The sequence below is a fragment of the Scyliorhinus canicula genome, chromosome 6 (genome assembly GCF_902713615.1).
Source record: "Scyliorhinus canicula chromosome 6, sScyCan1.1, whole genome shotgun sequence".
NCBI lineage: Eukaryota > Metazoa > Chordata > Chondrichthyes > Carcharhiniformes > Scyliorhinidae > Scyliorhinus > Scyliorhinus canicula.
In genome coordinates, this window is record NC_052151.1 from 190,330,413 (window position 1) to 190,350,427 (window position 20,015).

Sequence of the window (20,015 nt, forward strand, 5' to 3'; positions counted from 1 at the left end):
CTTCTGAGTTGGGGGGAAGGGAAAGTGAAAGCGACAGGGAGCATGGAGTTAAATGGCAAGATATGCAGGAGGATAACATGTAGGCAGGTGGATTTAAGCTTGAGGCAGACTAGGAATTCAGCAAAAAGGAAGGATAACTTTGGACATCTTAGGACTTCCAATATCTGTAATGGTAAGAAAGTTAGCATTAAGGCACTTTACCTGAATGCTCGTAGCATTTGTAACAAAGTAGACGAACTAATGGCACAGATCATCGTGAATGATTATGATGTGGTAGGCATCACAGAGACATGGCTGCAGGGGGTTCAGGACTGGCAGTTAAACATCCAAGGATATACAACCTATCGAAAAGACAGGGAGGTGGGCCGAGGGGGTGGGGTTGCCTTGTTAGTTAAGAACAAAATTAAATCTATGGCACTAAACGACATAGGGTCGGATGATGTGGAGTCTGTGTGGGTAGAATTGAGGAACCACAAAGGCAAAAAAACCATAATGGGAGTTATATACAGACCTCCTAACAGTGGTCAGGACCAGGGGCGCAACATGTACCGGGAAATAGAAAAGGCATGTCAGAAAGGCAAGGTCACGGTGATCATGGGGGACTTCAATATGCAGGTGGATTGGGTAAATAACGTAGCCAGTGGATCCAAAGAAAAGGAATTCATGGAATGCTTACAAGATGGCTTTTTGGAACAGCTTGTCATGGAGCCCACAAGGGAGCAGGCTATTCTGGACCTAGTGCTATGTAATGAACCAGACTTTATAAAAGATCTTAAAGTAAGGGAACACTTAGGAAGCAGTGATCATAATATGGTTGAGTTCAGTCTGCAGTTTGAAAGAGAGAAGGCAAAATCGGATGTAATGGTGTTACAGTTAAATAAAGGTAATTACGAGGGCATGAGAGAGGAACTGGCGAAAATCGACTGGAAGCAGACCCTAGTGGGGAAGACAGCAGAGCAAAAATGGCAGGAGTTTGTATGCATAATTGAGGACACTGTACAGAGGTTCATCCCCAAGAAAATAAAGATTATCCGGGGAGGGATTAGACAGCCATGGCTGACAAAGGAGGTCAGGAAATGTATCAAAGAAAAAGAGAGATCCTATAAAGTGGCCAAAAGCACTGGGAAATCAGAAGATTGGGAAGGCTACAGAAACAAACAGAGGTTAACAAAGAGACAAATAAGGAAGGAGAGGATCAAATATGAAGGCAGGCTAGCCAGTAATATAAGAAATGATAGTAAAAGTTTATTTCAATACATAAGAAACAAACGACAGGCCAAAGTAGACATTGGGCCAATTCAAACTGATTCCGGAAGGCTAGTGATGGGAGACGAGGAAATGGCTGGAGAAATTAATAAGTACTTTGCGTCTGTCTTCACAGTGGAAGACATGAGTAATATCCCAAAAATTATAGAGGGTCAGGGGGCTGGGTTGAGTATGGTTGCCATTACAAAAGAGATGGTGCTAAAAAAGCTAAAAGGTCTTAAAATTGATAAATCTCCTGGCCCCGATGGGCTACACCCTAGAGTTCTGAGGGAGGTGGCTGAAGAAATAGCAGAAGCGTTGGTTGAGATTTTTCAAAAATCACTGGAGTTAGGGAAAGTCCCGAACGATTGGAAGATCGCTGTTGTAACCCCCTTGTTCAAGAAAGGATCAAGACAAAAGATGGAAAATTATAGGCCAATTAGCCTAACCTCGGTTGTTGGTAAAATTCTAGAATCGATCGTTAAGGATGAGATTTCTAATTTCTTGGAAGAGCAGGGTCGGATTAGAACAAGTCAACATGGATTTAGTAAGGGGAGGTCGTGCCTGACGAACCTGTTAGAATTCTTTGAGGAGGTGACAAGTAGGTTAGACCAGGGAAACCCAGTGGATGTGGTCTATCTGGATTTCCAAAAGGCCTTTGATAAGGTGCCACACAGGAGGCTGCTGAGTAAGGTGAGGGCCCATGGTGTTCGAGGTGAGCTACTGGCATGGGTTGACGATTGGCTGTCTGACAGAAGGCAGAGAGTTGGGATAAAAGGTTCTTTTTCGGAATGGCAGCCGGTGACCAGCGGTGTCCCACAGGGTTCAGTGTTGGGGCCGCAGCTGTTCACCATATATATTAATGATCTGGATGAAGGGACTGGGGGAATTCTAGCGAAGTTTGCCGATGATACAAAGTTAGGTGGTCAGGCAGGTAGTGCCGAGGAAGTGGGGAGGCTGCAGAAGGATCTAGACAGTTTGGGAGAGTGGTGCAGGAAATGGCTGATGCAATTCAACGTGAGAAAATGTGAGGTCTTGCACTTTGGAAAAAAGAATCCAAGCATAGACTACTTTCTAAACGGTGAGAAAATTCATAATGCCAAAGTACAAAGGGGTCTGGGAGTGCTAGTCGAGGATTCCCTAAAGGTAAACATGCAGGTTGAATCTGTGATTAAGAAAGCGAATGCAATGTTGTCATTTATCTCAAGAGGGTTGGAATATAAAAGCAGCGATGTGCTACTGAGCCTTTATAAGGCTCTGGTTAGGCCCCATTTGGAGTACTGTGTCCAGTTTTGGGCCCCACATCTCAGGAAGTACATACTGGCACTGGAGCGTGTCCAGCAGAGATTCACACGGATGATCCCTGGAATGGCGGGTCTAACATATGATGAACGGCTGAGGATCCTGGGATTGTATTCATTGGAGTTTAGAAGGTTAAGGGGAGATCTAATAGAAACTTACAAGATAATACATGGCTTAGAAAGGGTGGACGCAAAGAAACTGTTTCCGTTAGGCGAGGAGACGAGGACCCGTGGGCACAGCCTTAGAATTAGAGGGGGTAAATTCAGAACAGAAATGCGGAGACATTTCTTCAGCCAGAGAGTGGTGGGCCTGTGGAATTCATTGCCGCGGAGTGCAGTGGAGGGCGGGACGCTAAATGGCTTCAAGGCAGAGATAGATAAATTCTTGATGTTGCGAGAAATTAAGGGCTACGGGGAGAATGCTGGTAGGTGGAGTTGAAATGCCCATCAGCCATGATTGAATAGCGGAGTGGACTCGATGGGCCGAATGGCCTTACTTCCACTCCTATGTCTTATGGTCTTAAGTCACTCAGTGGTGTTAGCATTCAGTTTACATATAATTACATAGAATGTACAGCACGATAACAAATCATTTGGTTCATCTGCATTTTGCTCATTTAAATGCTCCACTCAAGCCTCATCTACCCCTTTTCATTGAATGGTATCAGCCATTTGATGCCTTTGTCTCTCATTGTCATCGAGCTTCACCATATATATATTTTATTTGCGTCATACATCCCAAATTCCACATTCTCATTGCTGTCTGGATAAAAAGGTTTCTGTGAATTCTCGGTTGGATTCAATAGTGACTATCTTGTATTTAGCACTGTATTCACATTCATGACCAAGATAAGGTAACCGAACAAAGATTGAGGAGCAGATTTGGAATATACCCGGTGCGTAATATTCAATATCACACTGGGAGCATATAAACCACTGAGGGACAATATCACACTGGGAGTGTATACACCACTGAGGGACAATATCACATTGGGAGCGTATAAAACACTGAGGGACAATATCACACTGGGACTGTATACACCACTGAGGGACAATATCACACTGGGAGCGTATACACCACTGAGGGACAATAGCACACTGGGAGCGTATACACCACTGACGGACAATATCACACTGGGAGCGTATATACCACTGTGGGACAATATCACACTGGGAGCGTATACACCACAGGGACAATATCATACTGGGAGCGGATACACCACTGAGGGACAATATCACACTGGGAGTGTATAAACCACTGTGGGACAATATCACACTGGGAGCGTATACACCACTGGGGGACAATAGCACACTGGGAGCGTATAAAACACTGAGGGACAATATCACACTGGGAGTGTATACACCACAGGGACAATATCACACTGGGAGTGTATACACCACTGAGGGACAATATCACACTGGGAGCGTATACACCACTGAGGGACAATATCACTCTGGGAGCGTATACACCACAGGGACAATATCATACTGGGAGCGTATACACCACTGAGGGACAATATCACACTGGGAGCGTATACACCACTGAGGGACAATATCACACTGGGAGTATATACACCACTGAGGGACAATATCACACTGGGAGTGTATACACCACAGGGACAATATCATACTGGGAGCGTATACACCACTGAGGGACAATAGCACACTGGGAGCGTATACACCACTGAGGGACAATATCACACTGGGAGTGTATACACCACTGAGGGACAATGTCACACTGGGAGCATATACACCACTGAGGGACAATATCACACTGGGAGTGTATAGACCACTGAGGGACAATATCACACTGGGAGTGTATACACCACTGAGGGACAATATCACACTGGGAGCGTATACACCACTGAGGGACAATATCACACTGGGACATGTATACACCACTGAGGGACAATATCACACTGGGACTGTATACACCACTGAGGGACAATATCACTCTGGGAGCGTATACACCACTGAGGGACAATATCACATTGGGAGCGTATAATCCACTGAGGGACAATATCACACTGGGAGCGTATACACTACTGAGGGACAATACCACACTGGGACTGTATACACCACTGAGGGACAATATCACACTGGGGGTGTATACATCACTGAGGGACAATATCACACTGGGACTGTATACACCACTGAGGGACAGTATTACACTGGGAGTGTTAAATCCACTGAGGGACAATATCACATTGGGAGCGTATACACCACTGAGGGACAATATCACACTGGGAGCGTGTACACCACTGAGGGACAATATCACATTGGGAGCGTATACACCCCTGAGGAACAATATCACACTGGGAGTGTCTAATCCACTGAGGGACAATATCACACTGGGAGTGTATACACCACTGAGGGACAATATCACATTGGGAGCGTATAAAACACTGAGGGACAATATCACACTGGGACTGTATACACCACTGAGGGACAATATCACACTGGGAGCGTATACACCACTGAGGGACAATAGCACACTGGGAGCGTATACACCACTGACGGACAATATCACACTGGGAGCGTATATACCACTGTGGGACAATATCACACTGGGAGCGTATACACCACAGGGACAATATCATACTGGGAGCGGATACACCACTGAGGGACAATATCACACTGGGAGTGTATAAACCACTGTGGGACAATATCACACTGGGAGCGTATACACCACTGAGGGACAATAGCACACTGGGAGCGTATAAAACACTGAGGGACAATATCACACTGGGAGTGTATACACCACAGGGACAATATCACACTGGGAGTGTATACACCACTGAGGGACAATATCACACTGGGAGCGTATACACCACTGAGGGACAATATCACTCTGGGAGCGTATACACCACAGGGACAATATCATACTGGGAGCGTATACACCACTGAGGGACAATATCACACTGGGAGCGTATACACCACTGAGGGACAATATCACACTGGGAGTATATACACCACTGAGGGACAATATCACACTGGGAGTGTATACACCACAGGGACAATATCATACTGGGAGCGTATACACCACTGAGGGACAATAGCACACTGGGAGCGTATACACCACTGAGGGACAATATCACACTGGGAGTGTATACACCACTGAGGGACAATGTCACACTGGGAGCATATACACCACTGAGGGACAATATCACACTGGGAGTGTATAGACCACTGAGGGACAATATCACACTGGGAGTGTATACACCACTGAGGGACAATATCACACTGGGAGCGTATACACCACTGAGGGAAAATATCACACTGGGAGCGTATACACCACTGAGGGACAATATCACATGGAGCGTATACACCACAGAGACAATGTCACACTGGAAGCGTATACACCACTGAGGGACAATATCACACGGAGTGTGTACACCACTGAGGAACAATAACACACTGTGAGCGTATACGCCACTGAGGGACAATATCACACGGAGTGTATACACCACTGAGGGACAATATCACACTGGGAGCGTATACACCACTGAGGGACGATATCACACTGGGAGCGTATACACCACTGAGGGACAATATCACACTGGGAGTGTATACGCCACTGAGGGACAATATCACACTGGGAGCATATACACCACTGAGGGACAATATCACACTGGGCGTGTATACACCACTGAGGGACAATATCACACTGGGAGCGTATACACCACTGAGGGACAATATCACACTGGGAGCGTATACACCACTGAGGGACAATATCACACTGGGAGTGTATACACCACTGATGGACAATATCATACTGGGAGCGTATACACCACTGAGGGACAATATCACGCTGGGGGCGTATACACCACTGAGGGAAAATATCACACTGGGAGCGTATACACCACAGGGACAATATCACACTGGGAGCGTATACACCACTGAGGGACAATATCACATTGGCAGTGTATACACCACTGAGGGACAATATCACACTGGGAGCGTATACACCACTGAGGGACAATATCACACTGGGACATGTATACACCACTGAGGGACAATATCACACTGGGACTGTATACACCACTGAGGGACAATATCACTCTGGGAGCGTATACACCACTGAGGGACAATATCACACTGGGAGCGTATAATCCACTGAGGGACAATATCACACTGGGAGCGTATACACTACTGAGGGACAATACCACACTGGGACTGTATACACCACTGAGGGACAATATCACACTGGGGGTGTATACATCACTGAGGGACAATATCACACTGGGACTGTATACACCACTGAGGGACAGTATTACACTGGGAGTGTTAAATCCACTGAGGGACAATATCACATTGGGAGCATATACACCACTGAGGGACAATATCACACTGGGAGCGTGTACACCACTGTGGGACAATATCACATTGGGAGCGTATACACCCCTGAGGGACAATATCACACTGGGAGTGTCTAATCCACTGAGGGACAATATCACACTGGGAGTGTATAATTCACTGAGGGACAATATCACATTGGGAGCGTATACACCCCTGAGGGACAATATCACATTGTGAGCGTATAATCCACTGAGGGACAATATCACACTGGGACTGTACACACCACTGAGGGACAATATCACACTGGGACTGTATACACCACTGAGGGACAATATCACATTGGGACTGTATACACCACTGAGGGACAATATCACACTGGGAGCGTATACACCACTGAGGGACAATATCACTCTGGGAGCGTATACGCCACTGAGGGACAATATCACACGGAGCGTATACACCACTGAGGGACAATATCACACTGGGAGTGTATAGACCACTGAGGGATAATATCACACTGGGAGCGTATACACCACTGAGGGACAATATCACACTGGGAGTGTATACACCACTGAGGGACAATATCACACTGGGAGCGTATACACCACAGGGACAATATCACACTGAGAGCGTATACACCACTGAGGGAAAATATCACACTGGGTGTATACACCACTGAGGGACAATATCACATTGGGAGCGTATACACCACTGAGGGACAATATCACATTGGGAGCGTATACACCACTGAGGGACAATATCATACCGGGAGCGTATACACCACTGAGGGACAATATCACACTGGGACTGTATACACCACTGAGTGACAATATCACACTGGGAGCGTATACACCACTGAGGGACAATATCGCACTGGGAACGTATACACCACTGAGGGACAATATCACACTGGGAGCGTATACACCACTGAGGGACAATATCACGCTGGGAGTGTATACACCACTGAGGGACAATATCACACTGGGAGCGTATACACCACTGAGGGACAATATCACACTGGGTGCGTATACACCACTGAGGGACAATATCACACTGGGAGCGTATACACCACTGAGGGACAATATCATACTGGGAGCGTATACACCACTGAGGGACAATATCACACTGGGGGTGTATACACCACTGAGGGACAATATCACACTGGGAGCGTATACACCACTGAGGGACAATATCACACTGGGGGTGTATACACCACTGAGGGACAATATCACACTGGGGGTGTATACACCACTGAGGGACAATATCACACTGGGAGCGTATACACCACTGAGGGACAATATCACACTGGGGGTGTATACACCACTGAGGGACAATATCACACTGGGGGTGTATACACCACTGAGGGACAATATCACACTGGGAGCGTATACACCACTGAGGGACAATATCACACTGGGAGCGTATACACCACTGAGGGACAATATCACACTGGGAGCGTATACACCACTGAGGGACAATATCACACTGGGGGTGTATACACCACTGAGGGACAATATCACACTGGGAGCGTATACACCACTGAGGGACAATATCACACTGGGAGCGTATACACCACTGAGGGACAATATCACACTGGGAGCGTATACACCACTGAGGGACAATATCACACTGGGAGTGTATACACCACTGAGGGACAATATCACACTGGGAGCGTATACACCACTGAGGGACAATATCACACTGGGAGCGTATACACCACTGAGGGACAATATCACACTGGGAGTATACAAACCTCTGACAGGTCATCAGAAGGAAACCATCATTATACATGTCTGAGCTGAGTTTACCTTTATTTAAAGAAACAATAATATTTCAAGAAATGATTTACCCGTTCACCCTTGGCTCCACGGTCTCCTCTGCTGCCTTGTGAACCCTACAATTAAATAAGGCAAATGAAGTATTTTTCCAGTGTCTAATGAGATACAAATAAACTTCATTGTAAATTGGGAAAATAATATAATTTTGGCTAGTTACATTACAGCACAGAGACGAGGCAGAAGGAGGATCAACAACAATAAAAATCTAGAGAAATTTCTCCAGGTTTCTCACCTGTGAACCCGGAAATCCCCGTCCTCCAGTTTTTCCCTGTTGGGAAATAAAATAAAAATGGAACATGAAAAATGAGAATCTGACTAAACAAAGAAATTAATTTTCTGTGCAACATTCTTTCCAACCCTATTAGCTTTAAACCACTGCAATGCCTGTGCCTCTCATTCCAATCCAAATGGCAAATCTCTGATCTAAACAGTACTGCTGTGGGATGATGCAGGATAGTCACTACATGCTTCCTCTTTAGGAGGGAGTATCTGAGAGTTAGTGCCTCCAGCACTGCCTGATAGTTCAGTAAAGAGGCCAATATCAGTTGTACCTTTCAGCTGGGGCACAGAATCACACTGTAGGACAGAACAGGAAACAGAGAACAAAAGATAACTGAACGAATTCCATCATGTTCTTGGTCACATATAGCTTTAAAACAAATCAACATTAATGCCTATTGAAAGTCCAAAAAGAACCGCATTATCTATGTCATGAAAAATTACCACAAAGTTAATCATGAATTGCCTTAATTAAAAAGAAAAAAATTTAGAGGACCCAATTATTATTTTTTACCCACCATGCACGTCTTTGGGTTGTGGGGTGGAACCCATGCAGGCATGGGGAGAATGTGCAAACACCATACGGACAGTGACCCAGGGCCGGGTTTCGAATCTGCGACCTCGGCGCCGTGAGGCAGCAGTGCTAACCACTGCGCCACATGCCGCCCTGTGAATTGCCTTAACAAATCTCTGCTGGCTTTCCTTAATTATTCCATATTTGTCCAAATATCATCATTTCTCAAAGCAGTCCCATCACCAAGATTAAACTGACTGAAATGTAGCTTTTTTTAAACAAGGGTGTAACAGTTCTCCAGTCCTCTTGCATCATCCCTGTATCTAAGGAAGATTAGAAGGTTAGGGCCAGCTACTCGGCAATTCCCATTCTCACGTCTTTCAGCATCTTCCGATGCATCTGATCTGGGCTGGAATTCTACGATCGTTGGGATTTTCAGTTCCCGTTGGCAGAGCACCCCCACCTGCGGGTTTCCTGGCAGCGTGGGGTGGCTACAGTGGGAAATCCCATTGACAAGCAGCGGATGTTTAGAATCCCACTGCCAGTGAATGGCGCGCTGCCGAGAAACACGCGGCTGGGGGAACCGAAGAATTCCGCCCCTGATCTTTGTGACTTTTCAGCACAACCATCTTTCTCATACACTTGGCCAGAGTTTTCCGGCCGTACTCGCTGGTGGGGTCTTTTTGCCCCACCGACGGTGAACTCTTGCTGCAGGTTTCCCAGTGGCGGGGGTTGTGCATAGAACATGAAACACAGAATGGGAAGCCCCGTTGATCAAAAGATCAGGCGGCTCTGTAACACAATGGTTAGCACTGTTGCTTCACAGCCCCAGGGTCCCAGGTTCGATTCCCGGCTTGGGTCTCTGTCTGAGGGGAGTCTGCACATCCTCCCTGTGTCTGAGCAGGTTTCCTCCGGGTGCTCCGGTTTCCTCCCACAAGTCCTGAAAGACGTACGGTTAGGTAATTTGGACACTCTGAATTCTCCCTCTGTGTACCCGAACAGGTGCCGGATTGCGGCGACTAGAGGCTTTTCACAGTAACTTCACTGCAGTGTTAATGTAAGCCTACTTGCGACAATAAAGGTTATTATTATTACTTAAAATCTCTCATTCTTGATCTTTTCACGAGTGGGAACAGTTTCTCCTTATCAACGCTGTTCAGACCCCTCATGATTTATCAGCTCTCCTCTCAGGCTTCGCTTCTCCAATGAAAACAGTCCCAAATTCTCCATTCTAGCTTCAGAATTGATGGTCCTCACCCGAGGAACAATTTTTCTGCATCCTTTCTGCACTCTCTCCACTGTCTTTATGGTCTTTCCTAAGGTTATGGTGCTGTAGCTGATGCCAGGCTAGTGTCTTATACAATTTCAAGTAGTTGTAGTTGCCATCTCCTAAATCAGGACAGTTAAAAGCATTCCCCCCTTTATACTCAATAATACTTAATAAGAAATATGGATAACGATAAACATTCCAGTGAAAGGAAAGTATAGATGAGATGAATGAGGTGACAGCTTTAATTTGGAAGTATTTGTGTCTTTGCCTTTGAACATTTTAAGAGAAGGGAATTTTATAATCTGGCCACCATATTGGAATAGTTCAGGGGGAAATAAGCAAAAAGATCTAGAGATGGAGACCCCCTTTGAATTTTGGAGAAGGTTCTGGAAGAATTATTGAATGGTGCATTCTTTCAAACACAGTGGAATCCAGGATGATGAAATTAATTGCTAAAGAACACAGCACAATTTCTGTAAGCCCAATAAACCTTTCACAAATGCAAAACAGCAATTTGTGGGAGAGGTGCCAACAAGCATGACAAAAGAACACTGGTTAAAAAGAAAACCCACGCGGGATTACATCCAACACGATGGGCAAATGTGTGAAGAAAAGTTACGAATGTGAGAATCCAATAGAGGATTAAAGAAGGAATTGGATTGCCGATATGAGATTGCAGAAGTGATCTGTAACTTGTGCATGAACTAACACACAGGAGTGCAGCTGCACTGAAGAATGGGACTTGCTCAGCTACTTGACAAACAGTGTTACCTGAAATGGTTAATACGGCCTGAAGAGTGAGAAAACATTTAAAACATTATCAAGGCACTGACACCGCCACCAGAGAATCTGACTTTAACACCAAATTAAAATAAAAGGAATTTTGTATTGGGAGAAATGAAGGCCAGGGAGAAACAATACTTAATGCAAATTAACTACAAGATGGATACGGGTGAAGGGAGAGCTTGAGAAGCTTTGAAGTGTGTGCAATTATATGTTGTCACTGCTTTTTTATGCATTTATACTGCTTCAATTATATCTAAATATTAGTTTTCAGAAAAGGATCGTAATGGGAAAGGAAGTTGGCTAACTTGGGCTAGGTCACAGGTCAAAAGGGGGGACTGTAAGTGGTGAATTAATAGATTTAGTAAAGAGGGATTAGGTCTAACACCCCTGCATTAGAGTAAAATCATATCGCTCGTCAAATTCTCTACTTCAGGGTCCTAATATCGGCTGAACTTGCCAACAACATTGTTTACTTTTTTGAAGAACAAGTTTTGAGCTATGATATTACAGACACGCTTTTGGGTGAAAAGTTTAGCAGTACAAGATTGGAATTTCAAAACAATATTCTGTGTACCAACTAACTGTATAAGCCGTCTGTATCTGTGACCTGGCGGAGAGGGCTGTATTAGAATGCTGTCTCTGTGATTACAGTATTGGAGCAGAATGCTGTATTAGAGGTTCTGCTCCAGAGGTTTCTCTGGGGTACTTCCTGATGTGATAGGCAGGTTGGTTCGATGTGGACTGCACTCGATGCAGGGAAGCTAGAAACAGACGTCTAACACTGGAGAAGATCCAACACTGTTTTATTCAACGATAGAACTGATAAACATATTCAACTGTGGGTCGACACTATACTGAACTGACTGGAGATCTAGTAGTAGCCTGACCAGACTTACTAGCTACCGCATGGTGTTTGTACTTGCTAGCTAGTGGACTCTGACTGTCTCAGTGGCTGGGTCCAGAGAGAGCGGGAAACCTAGTGCCCTCTGGTTTTATAGTGGTAGTGTCCTGTCTGGTGATTGGCTGCACTGTGTTGTGTGTTTACTGGTCATCCTGTGTCTCAATCACTGCCTGACTGCACCTCATTATATACAGGAGTGGATATTATGATACTTCCCTCAATGCTTGTATCATGAATAACTATTGAAACTTATTCCTGGGTCTCCTGTGGTTAGTTGGAAGATGCCCACCTCAACCGCCTCGAAGTGTAAATCTCCCCAGTCGGAACCTGGTTGAAAGACTTTGGAATTTTCTTTTATTCCATCTGCCAATCTCTTGGTTTTTTTACTTCTCCACTGAACCTTCCATATTCAGCCTGGTTCCCTTTTGCATTGTATACCTGATATACCACAAGTGCACTTTTTCTTCTTCATATTAATCTCCATCTCTTTTGTCATCCAGGGAGCTCTTTGTTTGCAATACCTTTCTCCTTCCTGGGAACACACCTTTACTGTGCCCAAACTATATATTTTATGAAAGTGGCCCATTGTTCAGCTGCTAAGTTTCCTGCCAATCGTTGATTTCAATTTATTTCGCCCAGATCTAATTTTACCCGATTGCTGTTGGATTTCTCCTAGTTAATTATTCTTACTCTGGATTATTCCTTGTCCTTTTCCACTGTCAGTCTAAATCCTATAATACAATGATCACTATTCACTAACATTCTTCAACTGATTACTGATCCACTTGGTCCACCCCATTCTCAAGAACTAGGCCAACAATGCCTCCTTTCTCTTTGGACTGGAAACAACATACTCCAGGAACGCGCGTGCATAGATTTTGGGAGGGTTGTGGGGCTTGGGGCCAGATTTCAGAAATAGGGAGGGCTGAGACCACAGTGGGATTTCAAAACCAAGCAGATTTTAAGATCAGCTCATTGTTTGACTGGCAGCCAGTGCATGTCAAGCAAAATCAGCCAGGTGAAGATTTAGACTGATACAACAAATACTGCTCTCTTGGTGGAAGTGGGCTGCAGGACATGCACTTGTAGTTAACATGTCTTTGGACCCGCCTCTTGTGGAGGTTGGCGGGGGTGGGTGAGGAGGGTAGATGACGACATTCTGAGTCAGTGCTAATCTGAACAGTTAACGCTTGGTGAATGGATATCAATGCGTAGAGAACAGGTGCATTCTTTGATACCTCACCCTAAAAGCCACCAATTAATCCTCTTCACTTTGTCCTCCTTTGGGATCCAGAAAGAGAGATTTCAATTGAGTAAATTAACTTTTTACACTGAAGGTCCAGGCAGACAATTCAGGGCCGGGATTCTCCCCTACCCGGCGGGGCGGGGTTCCCGGTGTGATGGAGTGGCGTGAACCACTCCGGCGTCGGGCCTCTCCAAAAGTGCGGAATTCTCCGCCTGGTGTTTGCACTTGCTAGCTCGTGGACTCTGACTGTCTCAGTGGCTGGGTCCTGAATGGCCTTTGGCGCCCCGCCAGCCGGGGCCGAAAGGCCTTCGCAAGCCGACGCAAGTCCGTGCACGCACCGGTGCGTCAGCGGCTGCTGACGTCATACCGGCGCATGCGCAGGGGAGGGGGTCTCTTTCGCCCCCGCCATGGTGAAGGCCATGTTGGGGCGGAAGAAAAAGCGCGCCCCCACGGTACAGGCCCGCCCGCCGGTCGGTGGGCCCCGATCGCGGGCTAGGCCACCGTGGGGGCACCCCCCAGGGTCAGATCGTCCTGCACCACCCCCCCCCCAGGACCCCAGAGCCCGCCCGCGCCGCCAATCCTGCCGGTCAGGTAGGTGTTTTGAGTCCCGCTGGCGGGATGGGCCTGTCAGCGGCGGGACTTCGGCCCATCGTGGGCTGAGGAATCGCCGCGGGGGGGGGGGGGGGGGGGGGGGGGGGGCCGACCGGCGCGGTCAATTCCCGCCCCCGCCGAACTTCGGGGGGGGGGGGGCGGAGAATTCGGGACACGGCGGGGGTGGGATTGACGCCGACCCCGGGCAATTCTCCAACCCCCCAGGGGAGTCGGAGAATTCCGCCCCAGAAAACCAAACAAATGAAATCAATACATGCAAAATGGAGGCAATATTCAGGTGTAACATTCCCTAAATAAAGTAAAAATAAAGTAAAGTCGCCATAATCCCAGATGACCTTTGGCTGCTTTCCCCTTTGAGGGAGAGAGTTGTCTGATGATGATTTAACCTGAGGATCGCCACACCTCAGGCGAGGGGAAAGGCTGAGAAGGTGAAACTTCATGGATAGTCGCAGCTGGTATGGGAATTTAACCCATGTTGATGGCCTTGATCTCCATCACAAACCAGCTGTCCAGCCAACTGAACTACACCGGCCCCCAATTCATTAAAATATAAGCAAATTCCTGCGGATGCTGGAATCTGAAACAAAAGGACAATCTCAGCAGTGGGCAAACTGGAGGAACAACATCTCATCTTCCGGCCTGAACATCGAATTCAACAACTTCAGGTGATCAGCTCTACCCCACCTCGACCCATTTGTTATCATTTCATTTTAACTGTCTTTTACCATTTCTTTCTTAATATATATTTAATTCCCCCCCCCCCCCCAATCTTATCCACCTTTTCTTCACCTTTCTCCTCTTTGCTTCCCCCCTCCCCTCCCCCCACATCTACAGTTCATCCTCTGATGTTAGTTTCCCTGCTGTTTAGCATTTCACATCTTTTGTCCTCTGTGAACACTGTCATTATCGCTCTTTCCCCTTGGTTTCTGTAGCCATTAGCACCCGGTTTCCCTGGATTTCTGTAGCTATGACTCTTCTTCCATTCTCACTCCACAGTATGAATATTTCCCACTTTCTCTGTCTGTCAGCTTTGACAAAGAGTCATCGGACTCGAAACGTTAGCTCTTTTCTCTCCCTGCAGATGCTGCCAGACCTGCTGAGATTTTCCAGCATTTTCTCTTTCGGTCGACAATCTCAGCAGGTCTGGCAGCTTCTGTGGCAAGAGAGGGGAGCCAATGTTTCAAGTCTGGATGACTCGTTGTCCCTAAATAGAACCCCCTTACAACCCCCTTAATATGAGATCTACTGGAGGTATCTCACTCCTCAGCTCATCCTACCAATTTATATGGTGGCGCAATAATCTGGGATGGAAGTTGGGAGAATGAAGTGGAGAAGGCCACATCTAATATCAAACACATATGGAAGAAAAATCCAGAAAAACCTGGAAATAACTGATACTGGTCCAAACTGGTCTTATATACCTTAAACCGGTACACCAGTCAGACTTGCACCTGTCATTGCCAAGTTATACTGGTTTTTCCTTCGATTTGTGGCTTCCCTGATAAAGGGGACTGGCAAATCTATCAGAAAACAATAGAGGTACAGCTTTTTGACTGATTATTATTGCCCCATTTTACTCAGCTTTGGACCTAAATTTGCCACAAGCACGTGGTGATTAAAGGAAAATTCAACTCTTATGTTTATTGGACCTCAAAGAGGAGGGTGATGAGGGAAAATATTGAGGAAAGGTATCACAATAACATAAAATACACGTTAAAAAAAGTCAGAAATCTTCTGTTCAGCTTCTATGTTCATAGAATCGCCGACGGATCTTTATTAGTTCACCAGCAACAGGGGCAGCAGGGCGGTATAGTGGCTCAGGTTCGATTCCTGCCTTGGGTAACTGTTTTTGTGGAGTTGGCACATTCTCCCTGTGTGTGCGTGCATGTCCTCCGGTTGCTCCGGTTTCCTCCCACAGTCCAAAGATGTGTGGGTTAGGTGGATTGGCCAGGCCAAATTGCCCGATAGTGTCCAGTGCTCTGCAGGTTAGGTGGATTGGCCAAGATCAAGAGAGGGTGGGTGATCGGGCCTGGGTAGAGGGCTCTTTCGGAGGGTCGGTGCAGACTCGATGGGCCAAATGGCCTCCTTCTACGCTGTACGGATTATAGGGTTCTATTACTACCGAGCTTCTGATTTATGTTTTGGGCAATCTGTGTAAATAGTCAATGCCCAGAGAACAGGATAGACTCAAGGATGGAGAGGCTAAAAACAGAAAATCAAACAGAGCAAGAAATGTTGGTTAAATGGAGTTATTGGAACAAAGAACACGTTATTTCCCAGACAAGCAGAAGATGAGAGGGAGTGGGACAGTGAATTGGCTGTGGATTAGCAAAGGGTCAACAAAAAAACATATTGGGCCAAATAAGATGCTGCAAACTTTTATAGCTCTTGCACATCATGCCGTGCACTTATATAAGTTGTAACCTCAGATATCCTTCACCATTGGAATATAAAGCGTTGCTGTACCAGTCACTAAGTAGGTTCTATCTCTCACAGTTGTCCATTGCCTTATAGTAAGGCAACTGGCATTACAGCAAGTGAATACCTAATTAAGCCAAGATCTATCCCAATTTGATACGTACAGGGGCACCAGGGGGTCCTTCAGGTCCAGGAAAGCCAGTTTCTCCCAGTGGTCCTCTCTCACCCTTTAATCCCTACAAACAAACAAGTAACATAAAAATCAGACTCACAAGATAGTCCTCCAACTTTATTTTCTAAATGATGAATAATGTGCATTGGAATAATAATGAGAATTTAACTCACAGGCTCGCCTGTAAAGCCATTCGGGCCTGGTAGGCCGGGAGGACCAGGTTTCCCCTTTTTTGAAAAGATACAAAATAATAAATTGACCTCGTTAGACATTTAGACAAGCTATTCAATGTACGATTTTCATTTATTTACCCGTTCACGAGTTGCTGGCCTGCATTCGTTGCCCGTCCTTAATTGCCCTTGAAAGGGTGTCTTCTTGAATCGCTGCAGTCCATGCAATGTCGGTACACCCACAATGCTGTTAGTGAGGGAGTTCCATGATTTTGACCCAGCGACAGTGAAGAAACAGTGACAGATTTCCAAGTCAAGATGGTGTATGACTTGCAGGCTTTGGTGTTCCCATGAATCTGCTGCTTCCAGGTGGTGAAGGTCACGGTTTGGAAAGTGCAGTCGAAAGAGCCTTGGTGAGTTCATGCAGTGCATCTTGGAGGTGGTACACACAACTGCCACTGTCTCATCAGTGGTGGAGGAAGTGAATCTTTCATGTGGTCAATGGGGTGCCAATTAAGTGGGCTGGAAATCATGAACTTTGGCCTGGCTGGTGTCAAATTTCTTGAGTTGCCTGAGCTGTACTCATGCAGGCAAATGGAGAACATTCAATCACACTCCTGACTTGTACCTTGTAGGTAGTAGACAGGATTTGGGGAGTCATGGGTGAGTCCCTCATAAGATCTTAAGAGTTCGGAGCAGGAGCCATTCAGCCCTTCAACCCCAGTCCGCCATTCAATGAGATGATGACTGATCTGCTACTTCAACATCATTTTCCTGCATTATCCCAATACCCTTGAAGCTCTGATTTGAATATACTCAATGACTGAGCCTCCACAGCCCTTTGCTGCAGTGAATTCCAAAGATTCACTGCCCTCTGAAAGAAGATATGTCTCCTCATCTCATTGCTAAATGACCTGCCCGTTATTCTGTGACCGTGTCCTCTGGTTCTAGACCCCCAGCATCCTTCCTGCATCTACTCTGCCTGTGGAATTCCCAGCCGCAGACTTGCTCCTATAGCCACAATATTTATATGACTGGACTGGCTCGTCCAGTTCAGTTTCTGTTCAATGGTAACACCCAGGATGTTGATGGTGGATGATTCAGTGATGGTAATGCCATTGGATGTCATAGGGAGATGGCTGGATTCTTGCTGCCGATTGCCCGGCACTTGTGTGGCACTCATCTGCCCAAGCTTGAAGGTTATCCAGGTCTTGTTGCACATGGACATGGACTGCTTCAGTATCTGAGGGGTCACGAATGGTGCTGAACATTGTGCAGTCATTAGCGATCATCCCCACTTCTGACCTTATGATGGAAGGAAAGTCATTGATGAAGCAACCAAAGCTGGTTGGGCTGAGGACACTACCCTGAGGAACTCCTTCAGCAATGTTACGCCTCGGACAATCACAGAGGTTGGACTTTCAAGGTCATAAACTGAAATATTTACTCTTCATTTACAATTGTTGCATTACTTTCAAATGATATAAATGTGATGAAAGTGACTTCAATATAATGACAGCATAGAATGAAGCCATTCAGCCCATTGCCCCTGTGCTGGCGTACTGAAGGAGTACATACTAGTACCAATCCATTGCCCTTTCTCCAGAACCCATCCTCCCTTTCAAATAGTCACCCATTTGTACAGATTTTATACCTGGCCACTGACTTCACATCAGGGGCCAATATTAAACTTCATAACAAGGACTCAGTCAATTGCATACAGAGACTGCATTGTGAAGGCAGCGGATGAATGTTGAAATGTTAACTTAAAAAGAACAAAAATTCTTCACAGAAATACAAAAGGACAATTCATACTAAATTGATAAAAAGTTGTGTTGTCTGAACATTCTTTGACTGTCACGCATTGAATGGTATCTGCACTTTTAAATAGAAAGATGATTAAACTTAGTGAATGAACTCACAGCACAGTGTAGACACTACACTAAAGTCATTCAGCCAACATTATACACATGTATGAATCCATCATTATTGTCCCTCTTCCTTTAAAATATTCACCTGTGGACCAGTCAGCCCTTGGGGACCAGGTGGCCCTGGAATTCCTGGATCTCCCTAGAAATATATTGAAACACGGTGACAAAAATGAATAAAGAATCCATAAATAAAGCTGCGCATGTACCATAAAATCAACCCATTGACCAATATAATTGAAACCTTATCACCAAACCCCTATCAAAATTACCAGTTAGGCTTGCACTAGATCGAAATTATTAATCTTATAAACAAACACATTTATGTAGCAGGGTTGCTACAAGCCGTACGAGGCTTTAGTAATGTAGAGTACATAGAACAGTACAGCACAGAACAGGCCCTTCGGCCCTCGATGTTGTGCCGAGCAATGATCACCCTACTCAAACCCACGTATCCACCCTATACCCGTAACCCAACAACCCCCTCCTTAACCTTACTTTTTAGGACACTACGGGCAATTTAGCATGGACAATCCACCTAACCTGCACATCTTTGGACTGTGGGAGGAAACCGGAGCACCCGGAGGAAACCCACGCACACACGGGGAGGATGTGCAGACTCCGCACAGACAGTGACCCAGCCGGGAATCGAACTTGGGACCCTGGAGCTGTGAAGCATTTATGTTAACCACCATGCTACCGTGCTGCCCCATAATGTAGCATATGAAGCATTGTTTACAGGTTTGGTCTCCTTATTAAAGGAAGAGTATACATGGGAAACAGTTCAAGGAATGTTCCCTTGGCTGATTCCAGTTTGCCTTACGAGGAGTTCGGAAGAAAGAGAGGTTGTCTTATTGAAATGCATATGACCCTGATGGGACTTGACACGTTGAGTGTTGGGAGGAGTTTTCCCCTCATGAGGATATCTAGAACTAGTGGCCACTGTTTAAAAATGGGGGTCTCCCATTTAAGATGGAGGTGAGGAAAAATATCCTTCATAGAGTTACTCAAAAAGCACCACTGGAGGAGAGAGTAC

General features: G+C 45.9%; 1 protein-coding gene across 1 annotated transcript in view; it reads right to left on the minus strand.

Annotated features, from left to right (window-relative positions):
- LOC119967761 (collagen alpha-1(XIX) chain-like) overlaps nucleotides 1–20,015 on the minus strand; it is a 252,900-nt gene that overhangs the window by 33,247 nt on the left and 199,638 nt on the right. Inside the window, exons 36-40 of the mRNA XM_038800683.1 lie at nucleotides 19,068–19,121; nucleotides 17,055–17,108; nucleotides 16,874–16,945; nucleotides 8,916–8,951; nucleotides 8,695–8,739 (exon numbers count right to left, since the gene is read on the minus strand). Of these exons, the coding sequence (XP_038656611.1) occupies nucleotides 8,695–8,739; nucleotides 8,916–8,951; nucleotides 16,874–16,945; nucleotides 17,055–17,108; nucleotides 19,068–19,121 (261 nt within the window). The remainder of the gene's footprint in view (nucleotides 1–8,694; nucleotides 8,740–8,915; nucleotides 8,952–16,873; nucleotides 16,946–17,054; nucleotides 17,109–19,067; nucleotides 19,122–20,015) is intronic.